A 13,562-nucleotide genomic window follows, 5' to 3' on the forward strand; every position below is an offset into this window, starting at 1 on the left:
CCCCGCTAAGTTTTTTAAAACAGCATTTACAAATTCTAAACTCTTTAGGCTTTACACAGGAACTAAAGCAAAGTGGGGGATAAATTTGAAAAGGTCTTTCTTGCAGGTTTTTGATTTTAATATATTTTCAGTAACAGAAATAAGACGAACAAAACTAAGGACTCCTTCCCACGGACGGATTTCCGCTGCGTATTATCCGCCGCGGTGCCCGCAGCTATTAGATTCTATTGAACCTAATAGCACAATGCTCACGGTGCAGAATTCCACCGCGGAATTCCGCACAGTGAAATCTCCCGTCCTCACCCGCGGCATGCTCTATTTGCCGCGGGTGTACGAGCAGACGGCTTCCATTGCAGTCCATGGAAGCCGTCCGTTCACGCTATCTTCCGCTGTAGCGTGAAATCACCTCTCCGCCTACCGCCGCGTCATGTGACGTGGCCGGCGCGTCACGCCGAAGCGTCATGCGGGAGCGAGGACGCTGGATCCGCAGGTAAGTTTGGGGTCTCTGGAGGGCGCCATGACGGGCTCCGCCGCAGAGTTCACGCGGCGGAGCCCGTCACGGCCGTGTGCAGTCGGCCTAAATGTAATACCCTGAATCACAAGCTTTTATAAATATTCCACGTGGCCTTAGTGTGCAACATGACTCAAAACAGAAGTAAAGGAGCATCTTGTTGATTTTAGGGCCTCCCTTTTATTGGACCAGTTTTCCATTGTCAAGTTCAGAGACACCACATAAATTTTATTTAGAACCCATTTATCGTGCAGTATAGGTGAGGTTATCCTTATTCTGCAGCAATACCAAATATATAACACACGGTCGAGTCACATTATTAGGACCACTAGCAAAGACCACTAACACCAGCTAGACGGGCCTGGAGCGATTCGATGACAGGCCGCTGTACGAGGCAGACCTGGAGGTCATGATTTGATCTCCGGTTTCTGTGGTACCCATCAGCACCCCGTGTTCGTATCTCAAAAGTGTTGATGGGGTGAAGGAGGGAGCCCTCTCCGAACCCTCTAGATGCCGCTGTCTGCATTGACCGCTAAGCTCATTTCTAGTGGTTGCTGCAGGACCATGACCAAGTTCTATCTGTGATCCCACTCTGATTACTTCTGAGCCCCCCAGTAATCACTGCCGTACATGTACAATGTAACGCCGGAAGTTCTAGCCCGCTGCGCCATACATGTATGATGAGTGTCGGGGAAGGGTTTCAAGTGCAACTATTCATAAACTTAAGAACTTCTGATCGTTGGGTTTCTGGGTGAGACCCCCACTGACCATTAAAACCGTCAGAAGCACTTTATCTGAGGGCTGTGCTTTCCCCGCTGTTTTCTTCTTGCTCAGAGCAGTGTACGGGCTCCAGAAAACACATGGTCGATGACAGCCGAACAGGCCCTGCGCTCGGATGAATGCTTCTGCCAGTTGGGTTTAAGATTGCAGGAGTCTAGCCCCCAGATTCCATCAATGAACACAAGATAGAAGAGGGGAAGCAGCAATCCCCATGCCTGACCACACTACATACATAATATACTAACCAAGTGGTATCTCCAGAGCTGGTAATTATTTGGTTATCATCCAGAAAACGACAGCAGGACAGATAGCCTACAAAGACAAGGAAAGCGGTTAGCACAGCGCATCAATACCCCGTTAACTGATCAGAGAACGAACATTACAAAAGGTGAAAGATGGGAGACAATTCTAGAGAAAAAAACCTGCAACCTAGATCAACAATGGCAGAAGAAGCCATACAATTCTCAGAAGGGAAGCCAGTCAGCCACCTCACTAGATCCCATTTATCTTCCGTTGCGTACCAAGATGGACTGATTTGCTTCAGGCATATTGCAAGCTGCCTGAGCAGAAGTGGGAGCAGCTGCCGGGGGTTGAGCACACAGAGTGGGCCTCATCTGCTAAAACTAGTCTTATTACACATTGTCACCAATTACAGCTTCAGTTTGCGAACATGAAAGCCACATGGTGATTGATTGTTATGGGCAACAGGGCCAGTTTTACCGCAGGCCTAATTTACATATAGAGTTCTGTTCAGAGTTTGTAATGGAGTAAAGCGAGAAAACCTGGACCCATTAAAATCAGTGCGGCTTGGGTGGCTTTTTCTTTTTTTTTTAAACACATTGACATGCACTTTTTTTCTGGGGTCTTTCATGTCCTGTAGAAAAGCCTATGGAAACTCACCTGTGTGACCGGCCAATTCACGGCTCACTCTCACATTTCCTTCACGGGTTTTCAGGTTGTAAATTGAACAAATGTTATCAAGTCCACCGCAAGCCACATAGTTTCCAGATGGAGCATAAGCGCACGTCATCACCCAAGAAGAACGCAAAGGAATTGCATGAACCTAGAATAATGGAGAAAGAAAAAAAAAGTTACAATTTGGGTATACAAGATGGCAAAAATACACCAATTCTAGTTTACTTTTTGCAGCAACTGAAAGCTAAATGATATTTTGCTGTCTGTATTAAATCATGGCTGTGCTGCCTAGAGGTCGTATGAGGTGTGGAAAGCAAGGACCGCTTTTCTTCTGTAGAAACAGCACCGCTTTCATCCAGTGGCTGTGCCTGGTATTGCAGTTCAGACTCTTTAAATGAATAGGGTTGAAGCTGTAATATGGGATACAGCCCATTGAGATGAGTGAGGTTGTTGGAGAGAAGATTGTAGTGTCAAAACCCATTGGAGCAAAATAGATCTATAAATCAGCTTTGTATATAACGCATCATCATGTGCAGAAATAACTGAAGAAGAAATACAAATTATGAAAGATTACTGTTGAGTTAATTTCTCTTGGCATATTTCTCACTCCTGGACAAGCAACCACAGACCCTCGTGGTTAACCAAGAGGCTAGGGCTACAGATCAAGGAGCTAACCTTGACCGGGATACAGGTCACACCGCGGTCACAAGAAATCCAATTTGGCTGGATGACTTCCCATTGTCGGGTCAGGGTAACGTGCAATTGCACCAACCTCAATTACTCTGCAATGTCCCTGCGATCTTAGGCTAGAGCTACACAGCGACTGGCGCAGCAGCTGCAAATGACTTACTGTCCTAGTTGCATGACTATTACAAGTATGTAGCATACTGGGAAGTCAAACTTGTGGCCCCTGCAGAAGGGAACAGTTGCTTCCCCAAAAGTGAACAGTAACATCATCCCTCATGAATAAATGGGAGTCTGTAAATACCACACCCCCCTACACATTTTGTATACAGTATTTATACCGGGTAAAGTAGATGCAAACAAAGCAAATACAATATAAATTGAACACAATAGTAGGTCAACTTTAAACAATATGAAACCCAACTTAAAACTAGACTGTTTTTCCAGTGGATCCAGTTTAACAGAAAACACAACTGCAAAAATAAAACAAAAAAAACACCAAGTGAAACTGATGAAAACTGATTTAAAGACGTGAAGGGATCCGTTTTAAAGAGGATCTCCTATTCAGCTTTTTGAACAAGGGGAAAAAATAAATAAATTTTTTTTTTAAAGTACAGCAGTCAGCGCTTTTGTTGCAGTATAGAAACGAAACGTAGATGAAAATTTGAGAAACAGATGGAGGCTGCATTCACACTAGCTGTTCTCAACGGATTCACTTTCATTAAAAATGGAGAAAAAAAAAAGAAAGATGGAAAACGGAAGCGAAATGGAAACCACTTACATCCCTTGGTCAGATTTGAACCTACAAATCCAGCACTGCAAGGCAACAGTGCTAACTGAGCCACCACACTTGTTCTTAAATAGAGAACAAAAACCTCCATGCAGGTGTTGTCCATAGTCAGATGTGAACCTAGAACCCCCAGTCTTACAAGGTGTGGTGGCTCAGTTATTAGTACTGCTGCCTTGCAGGGCTGGGGGAGTAGGATTTGACCGAGCGTGATGGCTGTATTGGATCTTTATTTATTGCTGAAGAAATAGAAGGGCAAGAATAATAAACAAACAAGTGTGGCGGCTGAGTGGTTAACGGTGATGAAGCTGCAGGTTCAAATCTGGCAAGGCATGGTGGCTGTATGGAATGTTTCAATGTTGATGTCGCTCTTCATGAGATTTGAACCTACGACTCCAGCATTGCAAGGCAGCAGTGCTAACCACTGAGCCATATTCATTGAAGAACCACCACCATGCAGAAAACTGGAAATGTGGAAAACTGGAGAAAAGGATCCGTGTGCGATCAGCTTCCGAAACTGGAAACAAAAGCTCAGCAGTTTGCGCCCCTGATCCAATGTAAAAAACGGAATGGAGACAAAGTTCAGAAATGGATTGAAACTGAAAACCTTCCACCCCAAAGCGCTTCAATGGGCTAGAAAATGGAAACGTTTTCTTTAGTTTTGCTGCTCCCATAATGGAACAGCTAGACAGAAAGCAAAACCGCCGGTGTGAAGTCACCCGTATCCATTGTTACAATTAACATTGTTGAAAAAAAAACCTGATCCTACATACATAATACGATATGTATAATATGCAAACAAAGCTGTTCCCCAGCACGTGTTATGTTGTAAACACTCGTCTTATGAAAGGTAACAGTTTAGTGAGCCGGCTAGCACTCATCGATGGCGTGACTGTACTGCCGATCATATACCTTGCAACGCCAACAACGGCGCTTCCCTGGTTGCCAGTTTGGGAGTCATCCTGCAGGGTCCTTATTTGTGCCAACACCTCTGCCAACCAACATTATACCAAGGTTAATGAAAGGTTTGGCACCGTGTTGCCAGTAGAGCAAAATATGATTGTTCCCAGCAAGAGAAACCAAGTAATCTTGTAGATATACCTTTTAATGGCTGACAAAAATACATAATGTTACTGCAAGCTTTCCAACCTCTCAGAATTCTTCTTGGGTCTGAGGAAGAATCCCGAGAGGTTCAAAAGCTAGCTATAACATTTTTGTTAGCCATTAAAAGGTGTCATATCTACAAGATTGCTCGGCTTCTCTTGCTGAGAACAATCATTTTACCAATGTTAATAGCATAAGCTCCGACAAAGACGCTCCATGGCTCTTCTTTCCCTGCTGCCGTGTCCGAAGGCTTTCAGAAGAACTAGCAGGTATTTCGTAATCTACACTTAGACAGAAAATTATGTACAAAGTGCAAATTCCCCCCTTCCAAATGTGTTGAGTCTCAACAATGCTTTTTGAACCCTCGTTCCAACAAGTCTGCCGTCATAAATAGGTTATGTAAAGTATATCTGGAGCCTTCAAGCCAGCATACCAACAAGGAGACGGATTTTATTAACGCCAAGCATATTTACACAACAGCTTTTTTCGGAGCAGGGCCATAATAGTACTAAAAACACAGTTCCATATCTATTAAAGCGACCCTCTGGTTCTGGAGAAACCAAGATTGCCTGAACAGTTTCCCTGACTACCCAATGTGCATAGTCATCGGTAGACACTACACAGCATGGCCCATCTGAGCAGCAAGGGTCAATCAAAGCAGGTGTAAAGTCTTGGGCTAATACTACATACTAATGTGCAGTGTGCAGCAGGTAGTTAGACAAGCTGGTGTGGCCATTCTGGTTCAGGTGGTCACTTTTTAAAGCATCACAAAAAACCCCGGTTTACTTGGAAAACAAAGTCTTGACAGAAGGCTCTCTTAGGGACCATCGCATGCATTTTTTTAAATGTGATACATTTTTTGGACGCTCCATAACCAGTTTTTGTAGTAACATCTTTTGTAACCTAAAAAGATTCATAATTCTCTGCTGATCTTTTTGTAATACAGCTTTACACTGATGTGCCAAAAGTTATGGGACAGGAACTAATATTGTGTAGGACCCCCCTCTTGCCCAAGAATTGCAGCAACTTGAAGTAGCATTGATTCCACAAGTGGACAGTAGTCTTGAGTGATGTTGAGCGATGCTATCTGGATAGTCATACACAGCTCTGTGATATTTGAAGGATCTCAGGCGTAATTGGACCTTTTCACCACCATAAATGCTCAATTGGGCTCATGTCAGGTTATTATGCAGGCCACACCATTTGTAGTAACACTCCATAATGCTTTGAACCATTTCTGGATAACATGAGCCCAATAGCATCATGCATTATCTCACTGGATATCCCATCATTGTGGAGGTACATAAAGTCCATGAAGGGCTGCAAATGGTCACCAAGCAGCGAAATATAGCAGGCATAGGTCAACCCTGGACAAAACCCAATTTATTTTTGCCTTGAAACGACTCTGGGAGGTCTCAAGGACAGAGATCTCCCACAATAGTAAGTCCTGTTTAGATCTTGAAATTGTTCCTATGAGCACAGGACTTTTTTGTTCACACTAGTTATAGGCATCGATCAATGACGTGTTTAGGCGGACCAGGGAACCCACGCCATGTGAAGACATCACACACCAGTATAGAACCACCACCTGCCTGCAGAACGTCTTGCGGACACAACTGGGGTCCATGCCTTAATGCTGGTCTGCATGCCACACAAACTACCATGAGCCTGAGACAATTGCTACCATGATTCAACGGACAACCCCATATGTTCCAGTCCTCTAGAGTCAAGTTAGCAACCTCACAAGCGAAGGTTAAGTGCTGTGTGTCCAGGGTTATCAGAGACATCTGGTGAGTCTTCTGCTCGCACACCCTATGGAAGCTAAAGAAAGAGGATGTGATTTCTGCCAGAGCCACTTGTCTGTTCATACGGACAATTCTAGCCAGACGGCACCAGTCCCAATGATTAAACACCCATGGACAACCACTGTGCTGTCTACTGTGGGCAGTAATGTCTTCTATAATGTATTCCTGTTTCACACATGACACCGTGGATCAAAAAATGTTAAATGCCAGCACAACTTCAGAAATGGAATGACCGGTGCCTTGTTTTAACAGGAATGTCCTATGCTATGAGCATTCTGACCAGTGTTCAAAATTAATCAAATCCATGTCTGTGCCTTGTCATAGGTATGTGTAGGTATATATGTATGCCTCTTTGGATCAATTTCATTATGTCTGAGGAAGGACCCCGAGAGATTCGAAAAGCTCCCAACAGCATCATGTACTTTCGTCAGCCATTAAAAGGTATCATATCTACAAGATTACTTAGTTTCTCTTGTTGGGAACAATCACATTTTGCTTTACTGGCTAACACTGTACCAAACTTTTTTCATCACACCTATAGTAACGCCATGTAATCAATTTACACACTGCTATCCCATCACTTTTGGTATGCCAATGTACAGTGCTCTGAATATTCAAATCATCTGCATAGCCCGATTTAAAAAACTACCTGCAACGACCACAAGGAGGAGCTTCCTGCATACAGTATATACAATGAACTGAATCCTATGAAATAACCCTCCTCTAGTGGAGGCAGCAAGTAATCAGTGTGATCTCTTTATAAAACCTATGTTGAGGCAACAGATTTGGAGCTACCAGCAAACTATCCGATAACTATAAAACCCCAAAAAGAACATTAAAACAGAAAAGGGAAATAGACAAAAAATGGCTATGGTTGTCTGCATGTTTAGGGAAATGTGGGGTCTTTACCTGCTGTCTTGTATCAGTAAGTATATGGTCACTTTCTGTGATTTTTTGTCTGTTTATATTTCCTGTATCTGTGATTTTGATTGAGGTTAGTGCAGGGATTCACAACTACACGAGGACCCTTGACGTGGGTTGTGAGCTTGTCAATTTTGGCTAAAAGTGTTAACCAAAACCTTATATCACTAACATGCAGTGCGGCTTTGAACTCTGGAGGAACCCAGGATGCCAGTTCCAGTTTTAGTCCCCTATGAGGCGCAAGGCAGCCTGCTGGATTCAAGTATGGCGTCATTAATAGGTTGTAAGCCGGCATAGCGCATTGCCCGTACCATGTAGCCTGATGCCTTGTATTTACTTTATTCTGCAGGATTAAATACCGGGCAGCTGCCCCCCTTAATATAAGGCACCCTCCTTGTGAGTAGTTGTTCATCAGTACCTTGCACATGCGCTATCTTCTTGTAGCAGACTGCATGTTGAAGGACATGTGGTGTCTATCTACCCTCTTGTATAAGTATACGCCCCCCCCCCCCCCTCCACCAAAAAAATAATAATGTCTAAATGTGTACACCCAAGTTAAATTGGGCACCTAAAAGTTTCTCTTTAATGCAAACTCTTGCAGCTAATTAAATCGAATGCGTTCTATACTGCTAATCCTGCAGTATGCCAAGCATGAAATATAACCTTATGCAAGCAGCTCCAGAGAGCTAAAAAGTGTTGACTGAGACAGGAAGAAGCTGCAAACCGCAAATGAAAGAGGTCAGGAACTCTAACATCGAGTAACCCAACCACCAGTGCCAGGAAGGGAAGAAAAGTTGCTAATCTAGAAATACTACATTAGACTCGCAGCAGAGGCGGCTTCGGATTACAGCTGGAGCCATTTTCTCCAACAGCTTTATAAATCACGATTGTGCAAACTGAAAGCAATTTAGAGAGGATTGCAGATACACGCTTCTATATGGAGAGATCTCATATATCACATCTATACAAGCTGGGAAACTCAGGTATGACTTGTGCGGCTCTGAAGATAGAGCCCTGCACACAAGAGTTTACACAAGCGCACACCATTTGTTTCCTGTATCCCGCGACCATAAATCATGAGCCCTGCTGCAGGAAGAGCTGATGGAAGCCAGGCCGGCCAGAATCCTGCATATGACATCAGAAGCCCTCCACTCTACGTCCTTCAGTTAGAACTCAACGTACCGTATATGCAAGTGGGAGGATGAAAGAATGCCTCTACAGCGCCACCTATTAGAAGGTCAGACAATGACTTGCACAAATGGTTCCTTCTAACAGGCCCAACAATGACTGGGAATATAAAGCCAAAGCCAGAGTCTTCTCGAGATGGAAAAGATAAACCACATGCAGACAGTATGGCTCTTTACACGTTATCTTTTTCCTCTGGAGAAGACTGTTACGTCAGACATTGACTTGCAAGAATGGTACCTTCCAATAGGTGGCGCTGTGGAGGCATTGTTCCATCTTACTATTTGCATATTAAAATTTCCCAGAGGAGCATGCAGGGCCTTATAAGTCTCACAACTATTAAGTGTTTTCCCTAAGGAGAAACTGTACCCCTTTTGATCTCTGATCCGACTACTCTAATGCTATATACATTCAAAGGTTTGTACTGGGTTTTCTGATGGGAGTTTCATTAGATTAATGAAAATATCAAATCCTCCCATCCTGTATTAGGGACAAGCATGTATGGCTACAGCTAAATTGTGCCTGGTAATATATTATCTGGACAGACATTAGGCCTCCCTCACACAGGCGTTTTTTCAACATTGCGTTTACCGTGGTTTCAGCAGCGTTGTCATGCATTTTTTTCACAATGTTTTGGCTGTGTTTTCAGCACAGCTAAGAATGCTAAAAAATAAAATCAATCCTCACCTAGCTGGTGCCATCCGGGTCCCTGCTGCTGTTCTCTAGAGATCCCAGCACTTGTCATTGCTGACAGAGGATCTTTTGCTAGTGATTAGGTTTAAAGACCCCGCCTCCAGCAAGAGACTGTTCTGATTGGCTGAGCCCACTATCAGCGGGCTCAGCCAATCACAGTCGGCGCTAGATGAACCAATCACAGCCATTCACTGAATGGCTGTGATTGGTGCATTGATACATTGGCTCTGATTGGTTCGCTCTCTTGCTGGGAGGCGGGGTTTTTAACTCCCATCACTAGCAATAGATGCTTTGTCTGCTTGACAAAGGGCCAGCCGCCTGCCCGGAGCTCCGGAGAACAGCGCTGGTGATCCAGACAGCTAGTCGAGTATTCTTTTTTTTCTTCTTCAGGTACTGCAGCTAAACCGCTGCCCATTCATTTTCATTGGTGACGCAGGGCTGAAAACGTCCAAAGACTGACAGCGATGCATGTTCTAAGTGCAGCATTAAAGACTCTGCGTATTGATGCATTTGTGAACAGCCCCATTGAGATGAATGGGAGCATTGTACAGTGTTTAGTGCAGCACTGAAAAGGCAGCGCTAAACGCGGTACAAAAACGTTTGTGTGCGGGAGGCCTAAGAATTCACACCAAGAACTGGAGAAAAGGAACAGGAATCATCCAGGAAAGTGACAAGAGGATCGGCTGGATGCAATGGTCCTATTTGATAATGGCTGTCATTCAGGTGCATTTCTTTACAGCGTTAGTGTCACTGTTTATGACCAATGTCACAAGACCACAAAAAAGAAAAGCCTACATTCACATCTGCGCTGGTGGCTCCTTTGGGGGTAGAAGTGCAGCAAGCGGTGCCATTTTATTAAGGAAAATTTCAGCCAGCACGCTGGAAGGACCTCGTAATAGTCACAGGGGTCCCTCTGATCAGGCATGTGCTGAATCTGGTGGTTCTGGCATTTTCATGGTTTGGCTCAGATTATGAAGCTGAACATGCCCTAAAAAGTACAAGCATGACGGCAATAACTCCCCATAAATCACCGGGCCGTCAGGTCACAGTTTGCGTTTGTCAGTCTGGAGCGTTGTTCCTACCTTTAAAAACAAGTTCACCTAAAGTGGTTGTCCCACTTCTACCTCCATTATAGCCCAAAAGGCTACGCATATTGACGTATTTTCACACAGACCCATGATCTGCATGAAAAAGAGAAAACTCCTGGCATGTCCTGTAGTCCAATTCCTGTATGTTACACAGGCAAGAAATAGGACACACAGAAAAAAGGTAATGCACAGCTCACCAAGTCGTGATCCACAAAGACTTATTGGATTATGTGGTTAAAAACCAGTTATCCCCATGGTCCTAACCTTTGATCTGATCTTATGTTCATATACTAATGTTTTTGCATTTTCAATGTTTTTCATGCGTTTCATTTCCCCATTCGTTGCTAGGAGTATTCATGCTTTTGTTAGGTCTTATCCAGTTACCTTTAAATTACTTGCGTCTTATACAGGCTATATGCTGGGATTAAGGCTTAATTTCTCGCCAACACACATAGGTCCCTGTGAGTGTTTTTTACCTTTTTATGGATGTATGCTAATAAAGATTTTTCTTTTTATCAGAAGTGTTGGAGCTATATACATAGTTTTTTTTTCCTGCAAGAAATGTTCCAAATAGTGCATTGTTCACGTATACCAGAAGACACCCAGACGGTTGTCTGTGAGTCGGCCGATACGAGTTACACCCAACTCCCTCGAATACAACTCGAGTTATGGCCGTGTGCGCCTCATAGCGGCCGATACTAATTCACACACATACATGTATAGGAGCCACTTGATCTCGGCGCTTTCCAGCGCCACGATTTTCAAGCAGTCTCGCAAAGCGCTGCGATTTAAAAATTGCGGCACTTTCAGCAACGCCTGTGTGAGGGAGGTCCAAGTGCTATAATTGCATGAAAGCAAAATATTCTGAAAGTGAAACACAAACCACTACTTTTTAAGTACCCAAATGGTTAGTGAAAGCAGGCGAATACTGGAATTGCCATAGCCAAGGAATTCAGTGACGCGCTTGGACACTGTTTTATAACTGCTGATGATTTGAGTAACCCGCTTGCTGAAGGGTAAAGTGTTCTTTGGGAAGAACACCACAAAATGTCATTTATTATAGTGAAGTGGTGTCTATAAAGCCTGCCGTCTGCTATGTAAATAATCTACAGGTCTGCAGAGCTTACAGGCGGTTTCTGCTATCCCTACACACACACACCTAAAGTTTACTTTGTCACGCACCTTGTTTGTGGTGTAGCTGTCCCAGATGATAAGCTTGCCATCCTGGGAGGCACTAACTAGCAGCCTGCGGGGAGAAAACAACACAAACATTAGCCAAGAAATAGATTTAATTGTGTTTAAGAGACTGAGCCTCCGCAGAAGAAAGGAGGAAACATACATTGATGCAATACAGTTATATCAAGCCATGGTAAATGTATACATGCAAGGCTTAAAGCAGCAGTTCATACGCCCGACTGGGGCGAACAAGTCAAAAGAAGACTGATTTAGAGTGGAGAGAAGCTAAATGGTCACCGTGTAATACTAAGCTTCCCTTGTTATGGCTGCAGTTGGCTAAAGGGGCTTATTTTTAATGAAGCGACGGCTGCATTATCTGACAGACTATCGCTCCTGCGTAAAAACTCTTGCAGAAAACAATTCTGCTGGTTGCTATTGGAAACAGTCAACAAAACAGAGTAAACCCTGTAGACATATTGAGTCAGAATGGAATGGTGGTTGAAGAGTTCAGCTCTGAAGCCATCAGAATTGTAAATGAAAAAAATCTAGACCAGCGTTTCCTAAACTCCAGTCCTCATGACCCCCTAACAGGTCCTGTTTCCGTTTCCAGGTTTTCCTTAATATTTCACAGGTGATGTAGTGATCAGAAATTGCCACAGGTGCTCTTTGCATAGGATATCCTCTGAAGAGCGGAGCTTGGAAAACACTGGGCTAGGCCACAATACAACCTGTAACTGTGGAGCAGTACAAGCTCAGCAAAACTTTATTTCTCTGCTACTTTTTTTTTTTTTAGGCCAGTGGGTCCCACAAGCTATCCACAATGTCAATTGCAGATAGGCCGCAGGTCGGACGGCTTTCATAGACGTCAATGGACTATGCTATGACAGAAAAATGGAACGTGCTGCGATTTTAAATCTGCCCACAGAAATAGCAATGGCTTTTTGAGCAGATATGCGAATGTCCTATTCTTGTGTGCAGAATACCACGAATTGTACATGCGGGTCACGACAGTGGATTCCGCAATTGAAATCTGGTCATGTAAGACCGAACTAAGCTTTCTCTGTAGTTTTCCATGTGGAAACCGTAAACAGGAGTTAGGGCTCGCTCACACCTGAATTTGCCATTTCCGGTTCAATTCCATCTGGCTGTTCCATTTTTGGAGCAGAAAAATGGAATTCAAAAAAGGGAAATATATTTTTCCTCCCTTATTTTTCTTTTAATTCAGAGTGCGCTCCACTTGATTCTGTTCCGTTAAGCTGGGTTCACACGGGACAGATTTGCTGCGGATTGTCCACACGTAAATTCCGTATACGTCTTTTAATCCCGGGATTAGCCAGAAAAGTGGACAAGATTTTACAAAAAGCTCATCCACACGCTGTGGCCAATCCGTTGCGGACAAACGGTGTGGAAACGGCCATGTGGCGTGGAAATTAAATATGCAGCATGTCAATTCTTTTTTTTTTTTTTCTCTCCGCAGCAGCTTCTCTCTTGTCTATGGGGAGAGATGGCCGCAGCGGAAATGCAGGCTGCAAAGCCGCTCAAAAACCTGCAGCTGCGGATTTCCAGCATTCGGTGCAGCCAATCCGCCATATGGTGCCACTTGGGATGAAAATGCTCATTTTACACTTGAATTCTGGTTTTCTGCTCCAAAATACGGAGCAGCCTGACATAATTCAAATGCAAGTGTGAGCAAGACCGTATAAGGCTGAAAAAAAGGCAGGTTGACAAATAAGTCACATATAAGAGGTGCCAATATCCAACGGTATACATGAGCTTTCCGTGCAGAGATGGAAGCTGGTTAACGAGTTAATTAATGACCACTAGGGTGCAAACCAAGGAGGTCAAGAAAGTCGCTTTGTTTCTCCCCGCCCCCTCAAGTCAAAAACCATGAAAAACCAACCATTTGAGGCCGG

General features: G+C 43.9%; 1 protein-coding gene across 1 annotated transcript in view; it reads right to left on the reverse strand.

Moving 5' to 3' along the window:
* The window catches only part of GNB1 (G protein subunit beta 1), a 66,825-nt gene that overhangs the window by 11,494 nt on the left and 41,769 nt on the right, over window positions 1-13,562 (reverse strand). The window contains exons 5-7 of the mRNA XM_066606835.1: window positions 11,656-11,719; window positions 2,192-2,354; window positions 1,537-1,603 (exon numbers count right to left, since the gene is read on the reverse strand). Coding sequence (XP_066462932.1) covers window positions 1,537-1,603; window positions 2,192-2,354; window positions 11,656-11,719 — 294 coding nt within the window. The remainder of the gene's footprint in view (window positions 1-1,536; window positions 1,604-2,191; window positions 2,355-11,655; window positions 11,720-13,562) is intronic.

The sequence above is a fragment of the Eleutherodactylus coqui genome, chromosome 6 (assembly GCF_035609145.1).
Source record: "Eleutherodactylus coqui strain aEleCoq1 chromosome 6, aEleCoq1.hap1, whole genome shotgun sequence".
NCBI lineage: Eukaryota > Metazoa > Chordata > Amphibia > Anura > Eleutherodactylidae > Eleutherodactylus > Eleutherodactylus coqui.